The sequence below is a fragment of the Erythranthe guttata genome, chromosome 9 (genome assembly GCF_056151865.1).
Source record: "Erythranthe guttata isolate IM_541 chromosome 9, IM_541, whole genome shotgun sequence".
NCBI lineage: Eukaryota > Viridiplantae > Streptophyta > Magnoliopsida > Lamiales > Phrymaceae > Erythranthe > Erythranthe guttata.
This window is the reverse complement of record NC_142541.1, coordinates 15,828,390-15,852,532: the sequence shown is the minus strand read 5'-3', so window position 1 is coordinate 15,852,532 and position 24,143 is coordinate 15,828,390. Positions and strand designations below refer to the sequence as shown.

General features: G+C 37.9%; 4 protein-coding genes across 5 annotated transcripts; 3 read left to right on the top strand and 1 right to left on the bottom strand.

The window, feature by feature from the left end:
* Nucleotides 1-1,891: 1,891 nt before the first annotated feature.
* Nucleotides 1,892-24,143, bottom strand: LOC105975883 (RNA methyltransferase family protein). Of its 2 annotated transcripts, XM_013001123.2 has the most exons (10): nucleotides 23,610-24,143; nucleotides 23,221-23,463; nucleotides 22,694-22,858; nucleotides 22,408-22,517; nucleotides 22,232-22,340; nucleotides 21,740-21,895; nucleotides 21,443-21,558; nucleotides 21,184-21,350; nucleotides 20,958-21,088; nucleotides 20,575-20,830 (listed from the first exon to the last, which is right to left on the bottom strand). In XM_013001123.2, exons 1-10 carry the CDS (start codon nucleotides 23,979-23,981, stop codon nucleotides 20,717-20,719), a joined length of 1,683 nt encoding a protein of 560 aa, XP_012856577.2. In that variant the 5' UTR covers nucleotides 23,982-24,143; the 3' UTR covers nucleotides 20,575-20,716. The 2 variants fall into 2 exon arrangements, with proteins under 2 accessions (XP_088679245.1, XP_012856577.2); XM_088823119.1 differs by lacking the exons at nucleotides 20,575-20,830; nucleotides 20,958-21,088; nucleotides 21,184-21,350; nucleotides 21,443-21,558 and adding exons at nucleotides 1,892-2,657; nucleotides 2,759-2,874 and having other exon boundaries at nucleotides 23,610-24,121.
* On the top strand, nucleotides 5,758-8,123 carry LOC105975844 (putative disease resistance protein RGA3). The gene has a single exon (XM_013001082.2). It carries the CDS (start codon nucleotides 5,777-5,779, stop codon nucleotides 7,997-7,999), a length of 2,223 nt encoding a protein of 740 aa, XP_012856536.2. The 5' UTR covers nucleotides 5,758-5,776; the 3' UTR covers nucleotides 8,000-8,123.
* Nucleotides 12,580-15,879, top strand: LOC105975442 (putative disease resistance protein RGA3). Its single transcript, XM_088823118.1, is given in 2 exon segments — nucleotides 12,580-13,935; nucleotides 13,938-15,879. Coding segments are annotated over 2 exon segments (3,036 nt in total). The 5' UTR covers nucleotides 12,580-12,683; the 3' UTR covers nucleotides 15,722-15,879.
* Nucleotides 17,359-20,516, top strand: LOC105975444 (disease resistance protein RGA2). The gene has a single exon (XM_013000644.2). The coding sequence runs from the start codon at nucleotides 17,436-17,438 to the stop codon at nucleotides 20,496-20,498; it is 3,063 nt and encodes a 1,020-aa protein (XP_012856098.2). The 5' UTR covers nucleotides 17,359-17,435; the 3' UTR covers nucleotides 20,499-20,516.

The window sequence follows — 24,143 nt, the reverse complement described above, 5'->3', positions numbered from 1 at the left end:
GATGGAGGAATGTAAATCATGGTAACTCAACGGCCCGTTAAGGTAGCGGACCCGGACCTGGTGCCCACAAGGAACCAACCCTCATTGGAGTTGAAATTCCCACACTGCGGCTGCCAGGATTCGATCCTAGGACCTTGCACCAACTTACCACCTCCAGAACCAGTTGAGCTACACCCATGCGGGCTTTAATTTTTAAACCTGGTTGACGTATTCTTTGACTATTAAAAAAGGAAAAAAAGGAAATTATGCTACTGCATTTTCCACGTCCAATAATTAAGTTATTTTTATTGTTTTATGAAGTTGACTTTGATCTAATTATGTAATAATGATTTACTTTGATTGATATTTTAAATCTATTTATAGTCAACTATTTGTTGGAGAAGATTCCAACTAACTGCCCCAAGAAGAAGTCAACACGTTTTTATACCAAGAAATGGTATTTGAAACCTGGAAGCTGCAACTGTTTACCATAGTAAATGTTTGGGAAAATTACAGTTTTCACCCCTTAAGTTTGCACGATTTACGAAATGGCCGACATACGTGTTGGATGAATGGAACATGGCCATTCTCAAATTTGAGATCGAACAATCCAATAATGCTAATGGTGTTCCGGCAAATTAAAGTACAAGGTACGCTCCTGCATCCCTTCCTCGTGTTTATGTTTCAAGAAAGTTGCTACGCGCCGCGATATTGCCTTGAAAATCAAAGAAGTGAAAACACGGCTTGATCTAAGAGAGTCTATTTCAGGGAAAAAAAATCTCATTGTCCTTGATGATGTTTGGAAAGAAGACGATACTAAATGGGAACCCCTGAAAAATTCTCTCAAACGTAGTGGAGCGGGTAGTAAAATCTTGGTGACAACTAGAAACGAAAGGGTTGCAATACCGATGGGAACCTTTAAGAATGAGATCCTTAACTTAGGACATCTCTCCCACGAAGAGTGTGGGTTACTATTAGGTCGGATAGCCCTTCATGGGAAGGATAAGGAGGAACGTGAAAAGTTCCGGGACATAGGGAAGCATATAGCTAATAAGTGCAAGGGGTTGCCACTTGCGGCAAAGACATTGGAAGTCTTTTGCGTTTCAAGAATACAGTGGAAGAGTGGGAGCTTAGAGCGTATTGAATAGTGAAATATGGAAGTTGGAGGAAGTAGAAGTCGAGCTTTGACTCTATTTCAAGACTCTGCGAGAGGTTCTAGATCGGATGGTCAACAAATAGAATCATTCAAGATGGAGGATATATTACACGATTTTGCCCAATTAGTAAGAAAGAATGTGGGATCAAGAACGAAGACACCAAAATCGAACCACTTTATAAAGTTTAAGGAGTCAATTGAATAATTTATTTATTTTGGCAGGGGCTAAAATTGTAAACACCGCTAAGTTACAGGACCAATTTATAATTTTGCTAAACCTAACGAGTAGAGTTAGACTGTGAGGCTGAAAATGATGTATTGGTGGTGGAATGACGTAATTAGCCCCATCAGGCACATATCTACTGTTTGAAAGCTTTTCAGTTTGTAACTCCGTCCTGGAATTCTAGAACTAGAAATTGCAATGGATAGATCTCTACGATGATTCAACTTTAATATAAACAAAAATAATAGATTCATCAAATGATACGATTAGGGGTTGAAAAATTGGAACGAAATTCCCGATTTCAGTAGAATTCCCGCCTGGGATTTTGGAACAATATTTTTTAGGAGAAAGTACAGTTTGCACTCCTGAACTATGACAATTCAGCCCCTCTTTTTTTTGGTCAAATGTTAGAAACTTAACACCGTTAAGGTAAACGTTTAATTACTTATGTACCCCTATGAGTGTAACATAATGTTGATGTGGACAAACTTCCCATTTAAATGTGCAATTATTTCTCTCTCCTATCCACCTTCTTCCTCATCTTATTTCGCCAATTTTTATCAACAGAGTTCTCTATTCTCTCTCTCTCCCCCTTTCATCTCCTCTCTCTATCTTCTTCTCCTCCTCCTCCTCTAATTTTACGTTTAAATCCCAAGGCTCTTCATATTCCATTGCGAGCTTCTATTTTCCATTCTCGTCGCCTGGCGGTGCTGAATTTCCCAGGGCGGCGCTAGGGTTTCACATGTGTTGCGGTTTTTTGGTTTTGGGCTTCAATGGACAAAGATTTCCTCCTTCATTTCAGGGCGTGGTCTGAGTTTAGTTGGGGCGATTTTCTTGATCTTTGTTTTATGAGAGAATGAGAGTGGTGGAGTGCAGTTGCGGCGATAGCATAGCACCTCCGCTGGTGGTTCTGTTGGGGATGATGGTGGCGTGGTGGTTGTGTTAAGAGTGAAGAAGGCCTCGCTAAGGTGTCGCAAATCAGCGTTTGCTTAATTTTGTATAATTCGTTGATAATGAGTATATATTTTTGGTGGAGATATATTTTTTGCTTAAGAGTGAAAAAACACACACATTGCGCATAAAAAAACTGCAGAGGAAAATAGGATCTAGCAAGATTATATATATTGTTAACCTGTAATGACAAGATCTGGCTTGGGGAAATATTCTCCAAAATTCTCCCCGATTTTGTTGAGGTCCCCTTGGACAAATGTGGCATTGGATATGCCATTAATATCTGCGTTACGACGCGCATCTGATATGGCTTGATCGACTATCTCAAAACCATACACATGTTTCGCCCTAAGAATATGGAATTAATTCGAAAAAAATAAAAACAGAATTAGCTAAAACGAATTAACAAACCATGGGAGTGAATAATAGAGTAAGCTCGAGAAAATTACCTTTTTGCAAGTGATAACCCGATAGTCCCAGTCCCACAAAAGAGATCTAGAACTATTTCTGATCCGTCTCCTTTCAGAAAAGAGCTTTCCTCTATTAGTTTATACAGAATCTCTGCCTGCATGGTACAACTATTTACAGATAGGCCTCGATTACTAAAAGAAAAATGTAGGGAAATTTACGGTTTATGTCCCTAAACTTTACCACTAAAACGATTTATGTTCTCAAACATTTCAATCTACGAAATATGTCCTCAAACTTGTCACTTTTGATCACTTTATGTTCCGCCGTTAACGTCGGCAGCTAACTTCGATGGAAATAGCACGCATGGCTCACGCGACGTCTATGTGGCCGTTAAATGTCGAGCTGTACAACACCCAGTGCCTACTTGGTCTACGAAACGTGATGTGGAGCGACACGTCATTCTCCTCCCCTATTTCTATTCTAAAATCCCTAATTCTCCATATCCCCAATGAACCCGTAAATCCAATCCCTAAAACCCCATTTCGAATCCTTCAATTGAGGTGAAATTCGAAAATAGCAGAATCGTCTGCGAATCCATGGCCATTTTTCGTGGTGTTTTGCCAGCAAAATAGCCCAATAAACAAATGCCGAATGTTTCCTCGATTTCACTTTCATCTTCGGACTGAAATATCATGTCTTCTTCCACTTCGTTGGGGAAGTCGGGGAGCTGGAATCCGTTCTTGGGCACTCTATTCTTGGCGAATTTTTTTTTTATGCAGCTTTGACAGGTGCTGCATGTTTTTTTTTTTATGGAATTGGTTCAGACATTTTGTCGAACACCTTCTGGGCAAGTTCTGAATCTGCTGAGTTGGGTAGAATTTGTGCCATCTTCACCAGCCTTGTGCTCGCTTCATCGAGACCACAAGGGGCACAAGCATCAGCAGGCGAAGAATCACACGACCCCAACATTCTAGAGACGGAGTTGGGAGAAGAATTAAAGCTTCCTCTAAAATCTTTTTCAGAACCAGAAGAGGAGTCGCGTTTACATTCTTCCTCTCGATTGCAGGCATGTGTTTGCACGTGAATCTGCTGTTCTTTGAGAAGGGAAAAACTCTTCAAATGTGAAAATGTTTGGATTTTTTATGGGTTTATGACTTCGATTTTAGTATGGGTTCGAGCAAGAATGCAGATTGGATTGAAAATTTGGGAATGGGTTCAGGTGATTGAAATTGTGAAGTGTGGGAAAATTAGGGTGTATGGGAATGAAACGTGATTTGGGATTTGGGATTTGGGAGAGTGAGTTAGAGGAAATTAGTATATTCTTGTGCCACGTCAACATTTAATATTCAATATATTATTCCACGTCACATTTAACGGCCACATAGACGTCACGTGAGCCACGCGTGGTATTTTCGTCGAAGTTAGCTGCTGGCGTTAACGGCAAAACATAAAGTGATCAAAAGTGGCAAGTTTGAGGACATATTTCGTGGATTGAAATGTTTGAGGACATAAATCGTTTTAGTGGTAAAGTTTAGGAACATAAACTGTAATTTTCCCGAAAAAACTAAAAACGAAAATCAAGCAAGTCGGGAAGCTCGGCTTCAGTTACCTAGTATCTTAACAGTATACGATACATAGAAATATAGAAGCAAAAATAGTGATGTGTTTTAGCTATAATCTACTTGTTGCATACCTGGTGTGTGTTAGTCTGATGTGTGTTAGTCTGGAAGAAAGAGTTGGCTGAAATTTGGAACTTTAATCCTCGAAGGCTCTCTGTAATAGTTGGTTTACCAAAGAGTGTATACTCCACCTCCCCGACGGATGTGTTTCCCACGAACGAGAATTCCTTGGAACAACAACAACAACAACAACAACAACAACAACAACAGCAGCAGGTATTCTTAATAAAGAAGAATCTTCGTCGAAGACTTGTGCGAATGGGTTTCCCAAGCTGCATGCACTGAAATTCTACAACTGCTCTAAGTGGAAGGAGTGGGAGGACATTACGCCTGAAGACGAAGAAGAAGAATATTCCGGTGGTGTCACGTTTATGCCTTGTCTGGCGGAGTTGACTATCGTAAACTGCAAAGGTTTGGCGGAGCTGCCACATCGCCTCCTGCGAAAGGCGGCGTCGTCGTTAAAGGTGTTGGATATTTTTGGTTCCTTACAGCTGGAACAAGTTTATGGGAACAAGGAGGGTCGAGCCTGGAAATCCATATCCCACCACAATCCACAACTTAACTTACTGCTGTAATTTCACTTCCATTTTGATTTAATTTGTTTGAAATCTAACAACTTCTTTTTATATTAATGGAAAGACCTTTTATATAAGTGCGTGTCGGTTTGAAATGTTATTGGACTTAACCAGATGTAACACCTAATTGTTTAGTTAATCATAATTTATCTTACCAGCCATACGAGCTCTTAGGTTAGTAAATAATATATCAATTTAATGGTAAACTGCTTAAACCCCCTGTGTTACGGAAAACTTGCACAAAATTCCCCTATGTTATTTATTTATTTAAAAAATGAATTATTTTTTTCAAATTAATATAATACGTACGTCCCGCTCATTTTCAAATATTATATTTTTTTGTATTATTTCTTTTTTACAACTATAAATTCGTATACAAGAGACGTACAGGGCCGAGTCTTCCAAATTCATCGTCGACACCAACGGCACCAAAAATAGAACCTTTTTAAATTTTAGGGAGTCAACTGAATTATTTATTTATTTGGCAGGGGCTAAAACTGGAAACATTCCTAAGTTAAAGGACCAATTTGTAATTTTGCCTATACAGAACTAACAAATGTTTTTTGATAATTGTACTTACGTGCGTCTCACTTATCTAATTACTTGTATCTAAGGCATTTCTTTCATAGAGCTCTTAAAACTACTATATGTCCACCACGTTCAAATATTAAATTGACTTGAAGTATAAAAATCAGCTTGATTGAATTAAACTAGAAAATTAGTTGGTCTATTTATATCTAGAAACCATTCCATAAACACACATTTACACACTCCATAAGAAAACTCGTTAGGGATATCGATCATGGCGGATGCTATCATTTCCGTTGTGCTGAATCGGCTTGCAGCTCTCATGCAAGAGCAGATTCGAAGCCATGTGAATTTGGTGCGCGGTGTTGAAAAAGAGGTTGAGAGTCTTTCCGAGGAGTTGAACACTGTTAAAAATGTGTTGGAAGATGCAGAGAAGAAAGGGTGCAAGGACAAAAGCGTCAAAGATTGGCTGACGAGGCTCGAAAACACGTCTTACGAAATGGACGACGTGTTGGACGAGTGGAACTACTCCATTCTCAAATTTCAGATCGAACAATCTGATGATTTTGTTCCTCCTAAGAAAAAGGTATGGTCCTTCATCCCAACTTCGTGTATGTGTTTCAAGAGTGTTTTTATTCGCCATGATATTGCCTTGAAAATAAAAGAAGTCAAAGCACGACTAGATCTAATCTTGGCGGAGAAAGATCGATATGGTTTTGTGATCTCTCAACCTATTGATCAATTTCGTGAACCATGGCGAGTTCAGTCTACGTCTTTGGTCGATTTAGAGGAAATCTGTGGTCGGGAATTAGAGAGAGAAAATCTGGTGAGCAAACTTTTGGTTGAAGGTGGTAGTGGAAAAGAATTAGGTATCCATGTTGTCTCTGTAGTGGGTGCGGGCGGGATTGGGAAGACAACTCTTGCGAAACTAGCTTATAACGATAGTCGAGTAAACATGTTTTTTCAGTTAAAAATTTGGATATGTGTTTCAGAGACTTTCGATGAGGTTGTAATTGCCAATGAAATTATTGAGAGAGCGGGAGGGAGTAAACCAAATACCAACCAATTGGAAATGGTACTACAATGTCTAAAAGATACAATTTCAGGGAAGAAGTTTCTTCTTGTCCTGGATGATGTATGGACAGAAGACGATACCAAGTGGGAATCCCTGAGAAATTGTCTCAAATGTGGTGGTGTTGGTAGTAAAATTTTGGTGACAACTAGAAATGAAAAGGTCGCAATAGTGATGGGTACGGTTAAGAATGACATCCACCAATTAGGACATCTCTCCCACGAACATTGTTGGTTGTTATTAGGTCGGATAGCACTTTCTAGAAAGAATAAGGAGGAACATGAAAAATTCGAGAATATAGGTAAGGAGATAGCCAAAAAGTGCAAGGGATTGCCACTTGCGGCAAAGACGTTGGGAAGTCTTTTGCGTTTTAAGAATAGTTTGGAAGAGTGGGAGAGCGTTTTGAATAGTGAAATATGGGAATTGGAGGAAGTAGAAGTTGACCTCTTCCCCCATTTGCTTTTGAGTTACAACGAATTGTCCCCAACACTTAAGCGTTGCTTCTCATACTGTGCCGTTTTTCCTAAAGATACCGAAATTACTTTGAGCATTCTGATAACAAAATGGATGGCACTAGGTTACCTTGGATCGCACGGTGACTGGAAACTTAGAGGAAGAGAGTACTTTAATAAATTAGCAATGCGTTCTCTATTTCAAGACTTTAGGGAAGGTGGCTTAGATGAACAGATGATAACTTTTAAGATGCATGATATAGTACATGATTTTGCTCAATTCCTTAAGAAGAATGTCGGATCAAGAACTAAGAAAACAACTTGCCAAACTTGTAACCCTTTGTTAGTTTCCAGAGTCGAACAATACCGTAGCTTATTTCACTACTATGCACCTGATCCGCATCTTTGTGATCGCCTCACTAGTTTGAGGTTGCTGAAGTTAAGAAAATGTAGCTTGGAAGGTATCCCGAAAGAAATAGAAAAGTTGATTCACTTGAGGTGGTTGGACTTGGGTTGTAATGAAATTCCGAACCAAGATCTCAAGACTATTTGCAAGCTTTACAACTTGCAATTTCTTTGGGTGGACGCATGCGGGCTAGAAGAGATTCCGTGGGAAATCGGGAATTTGGTTCACTTGATACACTTGGATTTGGGCGATAATAATTTGTATTTGGATGACCTGGAGGCCATTTGTAAGATGTATAACTTGCAATATCTGAATGTCGAAATGTGCAAGCTACTAGAGATTTCAGATGAAATTGGGAATTTGATTCACTTGAAAACCCTGAACTTGGGCTATAATAATTCTTTAGAAGTGTTGCCGGAGAGCCTGTGCAATTTGCGCGAGTTAGAAAGCTTGAATATCACTTCATGCAAGAGTCTTGTTCGACTTCCCCGAGGGATCCACACGCTCGTAAACCTCAAACACCTCTATAATAGGAATACTACTTGCCTGGTGCAATATCACGAATGACTAGCTAGCACAGCTAACGAGCGCCCTCGTCACATTGAAAGAATTCCGTTCTGGTCGTGGAATGTATTAGAATTTAAACCGACTTAGCGGGTCCCTCAAGTTGATAGTCGAAACAGGTACAAACAGATGGGAGCAAGTTGGAAGAAGAAGAAGAAGAATATTCTGTTGCTGTCAAGTTGATGCCTTATCTGGCTGTTTTGACTATCGACGAATGCAATGGATTGACGGAGCTACCACAACGCCTTCTACGAAAAGGTGTCGTTGGTTTCGTTGAAATTAGAGGTTCCGAACAGCTAATAAAAGCCAGGAAATCAATTTCACGCCACAATGCAGACCTTAGGCTCGTCCTATGATTAGTTTTGTGTAATTCTTGAGTTATCATTTTCATTTTTCTTTTTTTCATTTTTTTCTTTTTTTTGGTACTACAGTATGAATTATTTCCATTACTGTAGCTTTAATAACTATATATGCTAGTAATTCTTGTCGATCTTGACTAGAGGTGAAAATCAGAAATTCAACATTTTGTCCAAATTTGAACTTTTCGAAAGTAAAAAGTTAATTCTTAAAAAGAAAATATTATAATTAGAATTTCAAAAATAGAAAGGAAAGGGTAATTCCAAAGTCGAAGATCAAAATTGGCAAGACTAGTAAATGAGAAAAGACGAAGACTATGGCTAATTATTTGTTTACAACCATTAGGGGAGCCAGGATTTAAGGTCTGGGACTCGATTGCATTAATTAATTTTTTTTATAAAGGGTTGGTAATACACGATTTCTTTTAAATCCTTATATAGAAGGGCAAATGGCAAAGAGGGACATGACAAGAGACTTAAATGCACATTGATCCACATAAAAAATAGTCTTTCAAATAAAACCATCTCCATGTCTTTAGTCTAAAATACCATCCATAATATATTTTTTTATCAATTCCATTCATTATACTCTAACTTCCTCAATATTACACATTGACCCTGGATTTAAACAAATATATCACATTAACCCCTATTTTAATAATTTTTTGAAAAAATAATTTTTTTTCATGAAATAATTTTTTTTTCTGATTTTTTTTTCCGGCCAGATTCCGGTGTTGCCTTTTAATTTTTTTTGAAAACATTTTTTTTCTGAATTTTTTTTTTCGTCCGGTCTCCGGCGTTGACCTTTTTTTTGATTTTTTTTTCTTAGAAAAAATTAGTTTAATTAATATTACTGTCTTGCCTACTAAATTAATGTCTCATACAGTAATATTACTGTTTGGGACAGTAATATTATGAATATTACTTTTTCGAATGGTATTATGAATTTTACTTAAGTAATATTACTGTCCCAAACAGTAATATCATTGCATGAGGCAATACTATTATGGTCGGAGACACTAATATTACGGCCGAAGACAACAAAATTGCAGGCCAAGACGATAAAATTAATAAATACAGTAAAATTATTGTCTCATATAGTTAAATTACTGCTACAAATAGTTAAATTACTGTTGGAGACAATAATTTAGCAGCCAAGACAATAATATTAATTAAAATAATGTTTTTACGAAAAAAAAAAAAAAAAAAAAAAGTCAATTAGCAGATAATTTACTCTTCCTGGCAGTTAAATGACTGCTGAAGATAGTAATTTAGCAGCCAAGACAGTAATATTAATTAAGATATTTTTTAAGAAAAAAAAAAGTCAACGCCAGAGACCTCGCGGTGAACGGCGGTTGACCTATCGGAAAAAAAAAATTCAGAAAAAAAAAGTCAACGCCGGAGTGTAAATCATGAAATTGGTTAATTGGTGAAATTGGACTAAATTGGAGTGTAAATCATGAAACTGGAGTTGAATTGAGTTTCAAGGAATTGAGATAATTTTGGTATATATAAAATGATTTTCTTTTTTTGCAAATAAGTTTGAATGAGTTGAAAATATTTGAAAGGCTAAAAAGGTAAATGTCCATTTTTTAATTAAATACCCTTATCATTTTGCCTATTTGATATTAATCTTATATAAAATAACATGAGTTTGAGTAATGTTTGGGGGCCATACCGCCATAGCCCCTGGCCCTATACTCAACTCCCGCCAGCAACCTCTAAAATAGATTATGCTCCAGAAATGTAAATTAAAATTCCATAATTTGTTTTCCGTTTTTAATTTCATTTTGATCAATAATATGGATTAATTCTACTCCAAAATTTCGACCAAAATGAAGTATGCACCTCAAATTTTTTTCCCACACGATTATGTGTAATTGGGGTTTCCTCATCAGCTCGACGGTATGCCATCAGATCAATTATTATACCTCTAATTAATATTTTAACAGGGTTATGTGCCCCGGGTGATTGTTAACTATAGACATAATCACGCACACCTATAAGTATGTGTACTTAGTGAATGATTATTTAACCAGATTTACGATTATCAATCGCCTGGTGTAGCATCCAACTCCCCTTGGAGTTTCTCGTTGAACTTTCACATCAGGAAAATTAGCTAATAATCTCCAAGTATGAACAATCATTAATTAGAAGTATATGCTTAATTATCTTCAGTCAAGATTATAGCAATTTTCATTTGCTAAAAGTCGCTTAATATTGTTTTTTTAAATATGTTGTAACTACTCTGACCTTGATTTTTGAGTAAACTGCAAAAAGTACCCCTGTGTTATCTTGAAATGGTAAAAAACCCCCTGTTAATTAAACTAGCAAAAACCCCCCTGTGAAATTTAGTCAATGGCATAAACCCCCCTAGTGCACTTCCGTGTGACACACGCGCCCAACTCGCAGGTGGTAATGAATTTTTCAACCTGAAATGACAAAATTGCCCCAAAAAATGTATGAGTATGTATTTTAATGAATTTCTCAAAAATTCTACACAAGCCCTAATTCCATCTTCCTAACACCCCGTCCAGCCGCCTCCCACCACCGCAACACATCCTCCACCATGGGCTGCTTCGCCTTGTTGCTCTCCGAGCACCGCCGCCGCTTGAAGTACACACTCGAGCACAAGTGGCCAGACAACCGGAGGAGCTTCTGGAGATTGGGGGATCAAAATCAGTAAGGACTTCGGAGCAACTAATCTTCTTCTTCACGATGATTTGGAAGCTCCTCTACGGCGGCGGCGGCGGCGGCGCGAATTCGAGCCGAGTCTACAACCCCGATTACAAGCTGACATTCGAGCCTTTAATTATCCGCCCCATGTCAAATCTCTTTGCATACATAACTTTAGGAGGAATCTGCGTTGATATTCGACGGATTTTTGTGGAATTTTTTTTGGGTTGTTGCTGAGTTTTGCAGAAGCTCAAATCTTTCCCTTTTTTCTTTTTTCTTTTTCTGGATCTGGTTAAAGAAGGAGATTAAAATTTTTGGTTTATTGTATTTTGGGATTCAATTTCCAAGTGGGAAGACGGTGGTGGTGTTGTCGGAGATGGAGCGGCCAAGTTATTCCAGCATTCTCATTTTTTGTTTCTTTTTCTGATTTTTAATTTTTTTTTTTTATTTTGATTGTTTAGAAATTGAAATACTAATAAAATCTGGTAAACATTTTAAACTGACATGTTATTAAAAAATTTAGAAATCAAATTAAGTATGGATATTTAAAAATAATTACAAGATAAAGAAATGTATAATTAATTTTTTTTTTTACATAATTTAGTTGTCTTTTTTAATAAGTATAATAATTTAATTGTCTTTTCAGCCAATTCAAGAAGCAAATTTAAAATAATTTGAAATATGCAGAAATTATATCATAGTAAAAAACAAAATTAAAAAAAACTAAGAAATTAATTAGAAACTATTAATCTCATTTCTATTTTTTAATAGCTAAAAAATAATATAATTTAATAACTGAAAAAATCCCCAAGGGTATTACTGTATTTACACAGCAGGTCAACACTCAAATGGGTTATGGGTTGAGTGTGCTCCTTAAAAAATTTCATGGGGGGGGTTTTTGCTAGTTTAATTAACACAGGGGGGTTTTTTGCTAGTTTAAGATAACACAGGGGTAGTTTTTGCAGTTTACTCCTTGATTTTTCATCACTAATGATTAATGTGAACTAATTTTTTTTCTTTTACATTTTTTTTTTGTTTAAGCCAAACAACGAAATACGGAATCATCAAATTTGTTTATGAGCTATCATATTTAATTGATTCAATATAATTTGTTTCTTTTCTTGATTCGCCAAAATTTCTAATACTTTCAAATATGTTTTAGGCGTAGAGACGATTCAGCTCCATCGAAGAATTTTTCAAAGTCGTTTTTTTTTAGAGAATGGGATTGATAACTGTTCCCGTTTATACAACCATTATTACGTTGATTTTGTTAACGAATACTTTGATTATCCAGAGTAGGTAGTTCATTCAATTATTTGTTGGACAAATTGAAAGTTCGAACAAATGGCCCCTTACCGTTATCTAGAAGAAAAGAAATGGTCAAAACGCGTTTTCTACCAAGAGCGGTAGTTGGAGCCCGAAAGTTGAAATTGTTTATATATATATTCGAACCTGTTCCCCTTCATAAATTGATAACAATGGGGAAACAAGTGGTTAGCAGCCATATATTTTTAATGAATAGTTTATGCATTTGGGATTAAACTAGAGTAGTTAATAGTTCGTCTATTTATATCGAGAGAAATTTTATCCGAAAGAGGAGAGCACAAACACGTACGTAAGTATTTATACATAATAAGTAAGTAGTGTAAGCGATCATGGTGGATGTTATCGTTTCCGGAGTGGCTGCGCGGCTTACGGATCTCATAGCGAAGCAAATTCGAAATAGAGTGTATTTGGTGAGAGGCGTTGAGAGCGATATTCAAAATCTTTCCGGCGAGCTCAAAAGACTAGGAAACACGTTGGACGATGCAGAGAGGAGAGAATTCAAGGACAAGAGCGTCAAAGATTGGTTGAGGAAGCTAGAAGACGCGTCTTACGAAATGGACGACGTGTTGGACGAATGGAACATTTCCATTGTCAAACTTCAGCAAAAGAAGGTAGGGTCCTTCATCCCGTCTCCAATTCTATTTTTCAACAACTTTGCTATTATTCCTCACGATTTCGCCTTGAAAATAGAAGAAGTGAAAAAACGACTCGATCTGATTTTCTTGGAGAGAGATCGGTTCGATTTTGTGGCCTCTTACCCTATTCATGCCTCTCGCGAACCACGGCTAAGTCAAACTACTTCTTTGATTGACTTAGCGAAAGTTTGCGGCCGCGAGTCTGAAAATGAAAACCTGGTAGACAAACTTATGAGTGTAGGTGGTAGCAGAGACAAATTAGACGTATGTGTCCTCTCCATAGTGGGCCCGGGGGGTATTGGAAAGACAACTCTTGCTAAACTAACTTATAACGATAGTCGAGTAAAAAAATGCTTTCAACTAAGAATTTGGATATGTGTTTCACGTTCTTTTGATGAGGTTGGAATAGCGAATGAAATTATTTTGAGAGTAGGGGGAAGTAAACCAAATACAAACCAATTAGATATGCTATTACGTTGTCTAAAAGAGTTAATTTCTGGAAAGAAGTTTCTTCTTGTCCTGGATGATGTTTGGATAGAAGATAATACTAAGTGGGAACCTCTGAAAAACTCTCTCAAACAACGTGACGGGGTGGGTAGTAAGATTTTGGTGACAACCAGAAATCAAAGTGTTGTTGTAATGATAGGTAGTGTTAAGAATGAGATCCACCATTTAGGAAGTCTGTCAGACGATGAGTGTTGGTTGTTATTAAGTCGGATAGCCTTTTCTGGAAAGAACGAGGAGGAATGTAAAATATTTCATAACATAGGTAATAATATTGCTAAGAAGTGCAAGGGATTGCCACTTGCAGCAAAGACTTTGGGAAGTCTTTTGCTTTCTAAGAATACCTTGAAAGAATGGGAGAATGTAATGAATAGTGAAATATGGGAATTAGAGAAAGTAGAAATTGACATCTTCTCCCATTTGCTTATAAGTTACAACGAACTGTCCCGGCACTTAAGCGTTGTTTCTCATATTATGCTGTCTTTCCTAAAGATACCAAAATTGATGTGGAGAGTGTAGTAACCAAATGGATGGCAATGGGTTACCTAGAATCACGCGGGAGTAATGGCGGTGACTGGAAAGTTAGAGGGAGAGAGAACTTTGATAAGTTAGCGATGCTCTCTCTATTTCAAGACTTTAAGAGTTGTGGTGATAAGACGGAATCGTTTAAGATGCACGATATATTGCATGATTTTGCTCTATTCCTTAGGAAGAATGGTAGGGTAGGAGCAGCAGGAATGAAGAAAACAGCCTGCCAAGCTTGTAACATTTTGATAGTTTCTCAAGTTCAAGAATACCGTAGCTTATTTAACTACAAAGAACTTCCAAATCCACATCTTTGTGAGTGCCTCGCACGTGTGAGGTTGTTAAGTCTAAGGAAATGTGGTTTGAGAGGTATTCCGAAACAAATAAAAAAGTTGATTCACCTGAGATGGTTAAACTTGGGTCGTAATAATTTTCACGACCAAGATGTGAAGACCGTTTGTAAGCTTTATAACTTGCAATTTCTTTGGTTGGACATGTGCCGGCTAGAAGAGATTTCCTCTAAAATTGGGAATTTGGTTCACTTGATACACTTGGACTTGAGCTATAACAATCTTCTTAAAGAGTTACTGGAGAGACTATGCAATTTGTGCGAGTTAGAAACTTTGAATGTCGATGGGTGTGAGAATCTTTCCAAACTTCCCCAAGGGATACACAGACTCGTCAACCTCAAACACCTCTATAATTCTGGTACTGGGTCTCTCCTGCAATATCCTCAAGGACTAGGCCAGTTAACCTGCCTTGATACGTTGAGTCGCGTTGTTTTTGACGAGCTACACTGGAACGAGTTGGGATTGTTGAAAAATTTAAACCGACTTAGCGGGTGTCTGGAATTGAGGACCAAGTTTGGTAATCAATTAGAAGATGGGGATATCAAGGAAGAGCACCTTGACGCTATTCGTGAAGCAGAGCTGGGAAAAAAGAAGCACATTCAAGAACTTCGAATATTTTTTTCTGGACACGTGATTTTAATAGATGCTTTGAAGCCACATCCAAACCTACAGATTCTGGATCTTACCCTGTCCGGTGAGCATCGACTTCCATGGTGGATTGCCTCGCCCATCAACCAACTCATATCTATTACCCTCTCTGAATGTACACACCTATCGTCATTGTCGCATCTAGGTCAACTACCCCTCCTAGAGAACTTTGAGATCAAATTTGAATATCCTTATGATTCTCAATTGGAGTTTGTTGGACGGGAAATCTTGGGAATTACAACAACAACAACAACAACAACAACAACAACAACAACAACAACAACAACAACACCAGCAGCAGCACCACCAGCAGCAGCAGCAGCGAGAAGGGATCATATAAGTGAAGCTTCTTCATCTTCTTCGACGGTGGGTAGAAGAAATACTAACACTATTGGGTTTCCAAAGTTGAAGAAACTTCAATTTACGAATTGTTCGAAATGGAAAAAGTGGGAGGACATTACGGCCGAAGAAGAAGATTCAACTGCCATCACATTAATGCCTTGCCTGACGGAGCTGATTATTCGAAACTGCTGGGAATTGACTGAGCTGCCATATCGCCTCCTGCGAAAGGCATCGTCTTTGGAGTCGTTGCACATTTATGGTTCAACACATCTAGAACGATTATATGCGTACAAGAAGGGACAACACTGGAAACCCATATCAATATCCCACCCCAATCCACATCTTGTACTCAAGCATTTTTAATTGTCTGTAATTCAACTCCCATTTTCATTTCTACACTAACACAATAGTTCATTCAACTTCTATTTTATCATTCCCAATATTGTAAACATTTTTTTGGTTTAGCATCTATTGTTTTCTTATATTTCTCTTGTAGAGAATATAGACTCCAATTTCAGTTATTTTCATCTTACACAATAATTATTAGGGTAAATTACGGTGACCCCTGAGGTAAGGTCAAATTACGAAAAGCCCTCTCATGTTGGGATAATTACAACCACACCCCTCAACTATGAATCTTCTTACATGTTTGGATAATTACAACCACATCCAAAATTTAAGCTAATGATATTCGAAATTTAATACAACACAAATATAAGAAAAAATGTACGGAATAATAAAATTGTACATTTTTTATATACAATAAATTAGAACATTTTTCTTCCTATTTCTATATTTTGAAGAAGAGATTTTTTTTTTTTTTTTTTTTTTTTTTTTTTTTTTTTGCATTTCAATATACATTGTGTGATATTTATTTATAACAAGTCGATCCATGATTGATATTTAAAATTGAGAAACTTAATTCACTTTTATAGTCCATATAAATATATATAATTGGATAAGAAGTTCAATAACTCTATTTATATATTCCATTAGCACTTTATCGAAAGTGAAAAATTAGTTTCAACCCCGTGTTAAAAAACATTCAGCACAATCTGAAAACGGATTTCTTAACGAAAAATCTTATTCAATCATCCAAATTTTTCGAATTGAAACTGGCAAAAATCTGAAATTATTTTTTTGTTACTCGCCTATACTCTAAAATGTCCGAGTTTACTAATAGTCGTCATGCATTTATCATTTCAATCAATGTAATCATTAAGACTAATAGAAAAAGGATAAAAGAAATGGTAAATTCCACTTCCCTCTTGTATTCTTACTTTACTCCCTTCAATTCTTGATTGCATTAATTTGCCCCCTGCACTTAAAAATGTATCTCAATGTGGCCCTCGTCGTTAGTTGTCAGACATTTGACCTTAATACAGTTTGATCTAAGCTCAGAAATTACAAAAACGTCACCTCTCCCAGTTTAAATAATTATTAAAATAATAAATAAATACAAAATAAAATAACAAAAAATTCAAGACAACGAGAAACATAGTCCACGACACCAACCACAATTTATGTTTTATTCTTTTAATACTTATTTAAACTAGGATGTATGGTTTTTTTATAGTTTTCAAACTTAGATCAAACGGTGTTAAGGTCAAATGTCTGAAAACTAACGGCGAATGCCACATTGAGATAATTTTTCAAGTACAGAAGGACAAATCGATGCAATCGAAATTAGAAGAGGATGAAGTGATATCGAGTCACACTATATGGGGAAGTGGAATTTACCCTAAAAGAAAATGTAATCATTAAGACTAATTAATGTAATCATTAAGACTAATTAATGTAATTAGTACTAACGTGCGTCCCACTGATTTAATTACTAGTACTAGAGGACTTTATTTTTTTTGTTTTTTCCAAAGAGATGAATTTCTTCAAGTGCTCCTAAAATTATTGTCTGCTCTCCACGTTCAATTATGAAGTTGACTTAAACTAGAAATAGTTCGTCTATATATATAGATCGAGCCATTTGATTTATCAATACAATCATATTAAAAAAAAAAAAAAAAAAAAAAAAAAAAACCGTGTCCATAAACACACCCGAAAAAAGAAGAAGTTAGTGATCATGGCTGAGGCTATCGTTTCTATCGTGGTGGAGCGGCTTGCAGGTTTCATAGCAGAGCAGATTCAAAACGAAGTGAATTTGGTAAGAGGAGTTGACAAAGAGCTTAAGAGTCTTTCGCGTGATCTTAACACGGTTCGGAATGTGTTGGACGATGCGGAGAAGAAAGGATGCAAGGACAAAATCGTCAAAGATTGGCTGAAGAGGCTCGAAGACGCATCTTACGAAATGGACGACGTGTTGGACGAGTGGAACTACTCCATTCTCAAATTTCAGATCGAACAATCGTCTGATCATGATGCTGCTGATGCTGTTGTTCCTCCTAAGAAAAAGGTATGGTCCTTCATCCCATCTTCGTGTGTGTGTTTCAAGAAAGTTGTTATTCGTCATGATATTGCATTAAAGATAAAAGAAGTCAAAGCACGACTCGATCTAATCTTGAGGGAGAAGGATCGATTTGGTTTTGTGACCTCTCAGCCAATAGATCCTTCTCGCGAATCGTGGCGAGTTCAATCTACTTCTTTGATTGATTTAGACGAAGTTTGTGGCCGTGAGTTGGAGAGAGAAAGTATCGTGAGCAAACTCGTGGGTGAAGGTGGTAACGGAGAGGAATTAGGCATCCACGTTACCTCTATAGTGGGTGAGGGGGGACTTGGGAAGACAACTCTTGCTAAACTGGCTTATAACGACACTCGAGTTGAGAAACATTTTGAGTTAAGAATTTGGATTTGCGTTTCGGATCCCTTTAACGAGGTTGAGATTGCGAAAGGGATTGTCGCGAGTGTGAAAAAGTTGGATAACCCCCCGAATACCAACCAATTGGAAACGTTACTACAAAGTCTAAAAGAGACTATTTCAGGGAAAAAATTTCTTCTTGTCCTGGATGATGTTTGGACAGAAGACAATACCAAGTGGGAACCCCTGAAAAACTCTCTTAAATGCGGTGGGGCGGGTAGTAAGGTTTTGGTGACAACTAGAAATCAAAGGGTTGCAATAATGATGGGTACCGTTAGGAATGGGATCCACAATTTAGGACATCTCTCCGATAAAGATTGTTGGTTGTTATTACGCCGTGTAGCTCTTTCTGGAATGGATGAGGAGGAATGTGTAAAATTCCAAAGTGTAGGTATGAGCATAGCTAAAAAGTGCAAGGGTTTGCCACTTGCAGCAAAGACTTTGGGAAGTCTTTTGCGTTTCAAGAATACCTTACAAGAGTGGGAGAACGTATTGCTTAGTGAAACATGGCAATTGGAGGAGGCGGAAGTAGAACTTTTTCCTCATTTGCTTTTAAGCTACAATGAATTGTCCCCGGCACTTAAGCGGTGTTTCTCATATTGTGCCATATTTCCTAAAGATTCTGATATTAATGTGGAGAGTCTAATATCGAAATGGGTTGCATTAGGTTACGTAGGATCCAATGGGAGTAGTGTTGATGACTGGAAACTTAGAGGGATGGAGTACTTTGATAAATTAGCCATGCGTTCTTTGTTTCAAGACTTTAAGATAGGTTTTTTCAAAAAGCCGTGGTACTTTAAGAAAGGTGTTTATGGAAATGATATACAATGGGTTAAGATGCATGATATAGTACACGATTTTGCTCAATTCCTTAGGAAGGGTGGCGAAATGAGAGAAGAAATGACGAATAAAACAACTTGCCAAACATGTAAACCTTTGTCGGTTTACCATGTCAAAGAATATCATAGCTTATCTTGGTCCAGAAAATCACAACCACGTCTTTGCGATTGCCTCACAAGTATGAGGTTGTTAGATTTAAGAGGTTGTGACTTGCGGAGTATTCCGAAGGAAATAGAAAAGTTGATTCACTTGAGGTGGTTGGACTTGGGTCGTAATAAATTTCCCCCCAAAGATCTTAAGACAATTTGCAAGCTTTATAACTTGCAATTTCTTTGGTTGAACAATTGCGAGCTAGAAGAGATTCCCCAGGAAATTGGAAATTTAATTCACTTGAAACACTTGGACTTGGAAAGTAACGGAGTTCTAAAGGAGTTGCCAGAGAGCCTATGCGATTTACGTGAATTGGAAAGCTTGAATATTTCTTCATGCTATAGTCTCTCTCGACTTCCCGAAGGGATCCACAGACTCATAAACCTCAAACATCTCGATAATACACTTACTAATTGTCTGAAGCAGTTTCCTCAAGGACTAGGCCAGTTGACTAGTCTTAGCACGTTGCGTGGCTTCTATGGAGGAAGACATTGTAGCAAGTTTGGTTTGTTGAAGAACTTAAACCGACTTAGTGGGTCCCTCAAATTGGTGATCAAATTAAGTGGCGATGATTCGGTGGTTGAGGATGCTCGTGAAGCAGAGTTGAGGAAAAAGATCCACCTTCAGAAATTGAGGATAATGTTTTCTATATCAACAAAAGATGGTGAAGAAATGAAGGAGTGGGTGTGGATGGATATAATAGATGTTCTTGAGCCACATCCAAACCTACAGAATCTGGAAATCTGCAACTACTATGGCTTGCGGCTTCCAGGATGGATCGTGTCGCCCCTCAACCATCTAAGATCTATTCGCCTCAGCGATTTTGAATATATGTCGTCGTTGCCACCTTTGGGCAAACTACCATTCCTGGAAAGTGTTGACATCCGTTGCATGCCCGGATTGCAATTTCTGGGACGAGAATTTCTGGGGATAACAACAACAAAATCTGGGGATAATATGGATACTGAAGTTTCATCTTGGTCTTCATCTGGTGGTACTAACAATGGTAGTATCATACGGTTTCCAAAGTTGAAGGAACTGAAATTCTACAAATGTTCCAACTGGAAGGAGTGGGAGGACATTACTGCCGAAGAAGAAGAAGCAGACGATTGTGTTGGTGTCTCATTAATAATGCCTTGCCTGACGAAGTTGACTATCTTTAGATGCACAGGATTGACGGAGCTGCCGCACCGCATCCTGCGAAAGGTGTCGTCGTCGTTGAAGGAGTTGGATATTAGAGGTTCCGAACGGCTGGAACAAGTTTACGGCGACAAGGAGGGTAAAGCCTGGAAATCCATATCCCACCACAATCCAAATCTTCTCCTCAAACAATATTTTTAGTTTTGTGTAAATTCAACTTTCATTTTAACCATGCGAATTTATTGAGATAGGTTACCTATGTAAATGGTGCAAGATGGTTGCAAATTACAATATGCATTTCATGTTCGCCACTAGATCTCAAATGTTCGGTGCTCAGACCAGGTCAAAAAAAAACCCGAAAAGCGCTGATATAGTAATGAGTTGAGTTAGATAGGGAATGAAATGGATTGCTGATGGAATCAGCTTATACTTAGCTCCAACAGGCACACGCATTCAATGTGAGGAGTGTGCGGAAACATATCAACTGGTTGAATGCTTTTCAGTTTGTAGCATCCTTCAATTTTCTGCTCAGCCTGCATCAAACAATTCAGATATACAAACTCAGTCTCAATCAAATAGATTAAAAGCTTCTTTTTTTTAATTCAGCGAAAAGAAAATGCAAACTTTTTTTTTTGAGATAAAAAGAAAATGCAAACTTACCACACCATGACAAAGGTAATCGAGGTCACGAGCACACGTGGCTGGATTACAGGACACATAGATAATTCGTTCCGCTTTTAATTTCAGCAAAAACTTGATTAACTTCATGTGCATGCCAGGCCGATTAGGATCTGCGTCAATTCTTAAATGTTATAAAAAAAAACACACATTGCGTGAAAAATAACTGCAGAGGGAAATAGAATCTAGCAAGATTATATATATTAACCTGTGATGACAAGATCTGGCTTCGGAAAATATTCTCCAAAATTCTCCCCGATTTTATTAAGGTCCCCTTGGACAAATGTGGCATTAGATATGCCATTAATATCCGCATTACGACGCGCATCTGATATGGCTTGATCAACTATCTCAAAACCATACACATGTTTCGCCCTAAGAATATGGAATTAATTCGGAAAAAACAAACAGAATTAGCTAAAAATAAATCATGGGAGTGAATAACAGAGTAAGCTCGGGAAAATTACCTTTTTGCAAGTGTTAACCCGATTGTCCCAGTCCCACAAAACAGATCTAGAACTATTTCTGACCCGTCTCCTTTCAGAAAAGAGCTTTCCTCTATTAGTTTATACAGAATCTCTGCCTGCATGGTACAACTATTTACAGATAGGCCTCAATTACTAAAAGAAAAATGTACAACTCAAAACGAAAATCAAGCAAGTCGGGAAGCCCGGCTTCGTGTTAACTAGTATCTTAACAGTATACAAACACATAGAAACACAGAAGCATAAATAGCGATCTGCTTTAATCTATTTGTTGCATACCTGGTGTGTGTTCGTTTGGAAGAAAGAGTTGGCTGAAATTTGAAAATTTAATCCTCGGAGGCTTTCTGTAATTGTTGGTTTACCAAAGAGTGTATACTCCACCTCCCCGACAGATGTGTTTCCCACGGACGTATTTACATTATTCATGATGCTTACCTAAATTTCGGCAAAAAAGTATATAAATTGTAAAACTTATCTCCATCCAAACAGGTATTCAACGGGTTTATGTTGCTGGTAAGAGATATTTAAAAGGAAAAAAATGTCGAGTGCATCCTCCTTAACCTAACGTTGGAGCAGTATGCAATAAAATGATTATACGTGCAAAAGAATTAACAATATTCCTTCACGATTTAGTTAGACTGACATCAAATTAGGCCGTCCACTAGTAATAGTAAGTGACATATGCATTTGCACGTGATTCATGTGGTTTTAGTAAACTGTCCGTAAATCTTAGTGAGGCATGAAAATTATACGAATAATTCAACCACTCACCACGTCAGGAAAAGCTTCGATTTTCTCTATGAGGGGCTTCAGTAGTTCCGGTTTGTATGACGAAGTCACAAAATTAACCATAAGTTCAGGCTGGCCGGTCTCCACATTCCTAAAAATACTAAGTTACAAAGAAAGTCTACCAAAAATGGATCAGAAACGAAAAATGAGATGACTACCTGCCAGATCTAAGCATCAAATGCTTCAAAAATCCGTGATGGGAGTGCACATCATATGGAGAAAGACCTAATTCCGGGTCCCTCCAAAAGTCCTGAATAACTGCAAGGACCTAGTAATCAACGAGGGTTAAAAAATTCTATTAACACAATGTACTCGTGGATGTATGGCATTAGATATTAGGTTTGCTCACTGCAACTCTACTACATTTACATCCACACTAGAACTCGAAGAGCGACGGCAATAAGAGAACACAACCAACATGGCAAAATATACGAACCAGCATACCTTGTTCGCTGAATCGCTCTGTAACAAGCACTTGTTGATATTCAAAACCTTGTCGAAAAACCCCGGAGCATGCAATCCCAACGCGTATGTTTTGGTTTCTTCGTCACATTCTTGCTGCATAAGTTCAGCAGGTACCCATTCCTTGGTGCCAAAGGAGAACTCCATCTACACAACCGAAAAACGAACTTAAACTTATATCTCCTTTAGTTAGTAACTTGTCTCATTTTGCCCATTTTTCCCATTATTCGTGTGCATCTTAAATATCTCATGAATCATAACTCGTGATTTTGAGTGTAAATAATGAATGTGAACTAAAATAGCATGGCAACAAATTGCCAAAGTATAAAGTTTTGTGCGAAATCATCAGCAAGTAAGAAATTGAAAATATACACGATAGGCAACAAATTTAACAATCAGTAACAGAACACTTCACCAGCTCAAATTAAATTAAAAGACTATAAAATATTGGACATTTAGAAATAAATCAAAATACGAAAAATGTTGCACAGAAGCTATTTTTCACTGACCTTGTTCCGATAATGGAACTGAATATCACAAGGAACAATGGGCTTCATGATGCCATCGTATTCGGAATCCTTTACCGAAAACTTGCCAACGTGTACAATCAACTCCCGCACCTGGTGCTCCTTAGCCCTAACCTGAGCTTCGTACAACAAGTCCTGCATTTTGCAGCCTCCGCAATGTGAAGCAAACTCACACGGTGCTTCCACGATATCCCTGTGCGGAGTTATCGTCTTCAATTTCTTCACCTGCCAATCGTACGACATTTGATTTAACGAAATAAATTAATATGATCATTTCATCAAACACGGAAAACTCGAATAATTAACTGCACTAAATATTCGAATTATTAAAATGAAAAATACAAACAATTTCAGTAGATAAAGTAATAAACCTCTGCGTAATCATTCTTCTTACGGGTCACGCGCCCAACGAACTTCTCTCCGGGCAACGCGCGGTCGCACATGACGATGAAGCCGGTGCCGGCGACCTTACACAATCCCTTGCCTTTGTAAGCTAAGCTCTCACATACAAGCTCCAATGTCTGCCCTCGCTTAGGGTAAAACGGCGTCGCCGTCTTCTTATCCGTATTTGTGCTCGTGGAAGGTTGAGGCGGCGGTGCAGCTGTCGCCGTGAGTTCTTCGGCATTTTGAATTGGTAAGGCAGCGGCGAGTACTGAGAGCGGACGGGCCGCTCGTCTGAGGTTCCGCAGCCACGGCCGAGGGTGGAGGAGGCGAACGCCGCTGGCTGGAAACGCCGCCGCCATGATTGGGGTTTTAACGGCTAATATCGCCGCCGTATGGTGTTGGAGAAAAACGGCAAACGAATTAAGGATTAGAAGGGCGCATTCATCAGTTTGAACTAAAATCGCTAAGTAGCATAAGTCGCTTTTAGAAGCACGAGTTTAGCATATATCGCTAAACAGCAT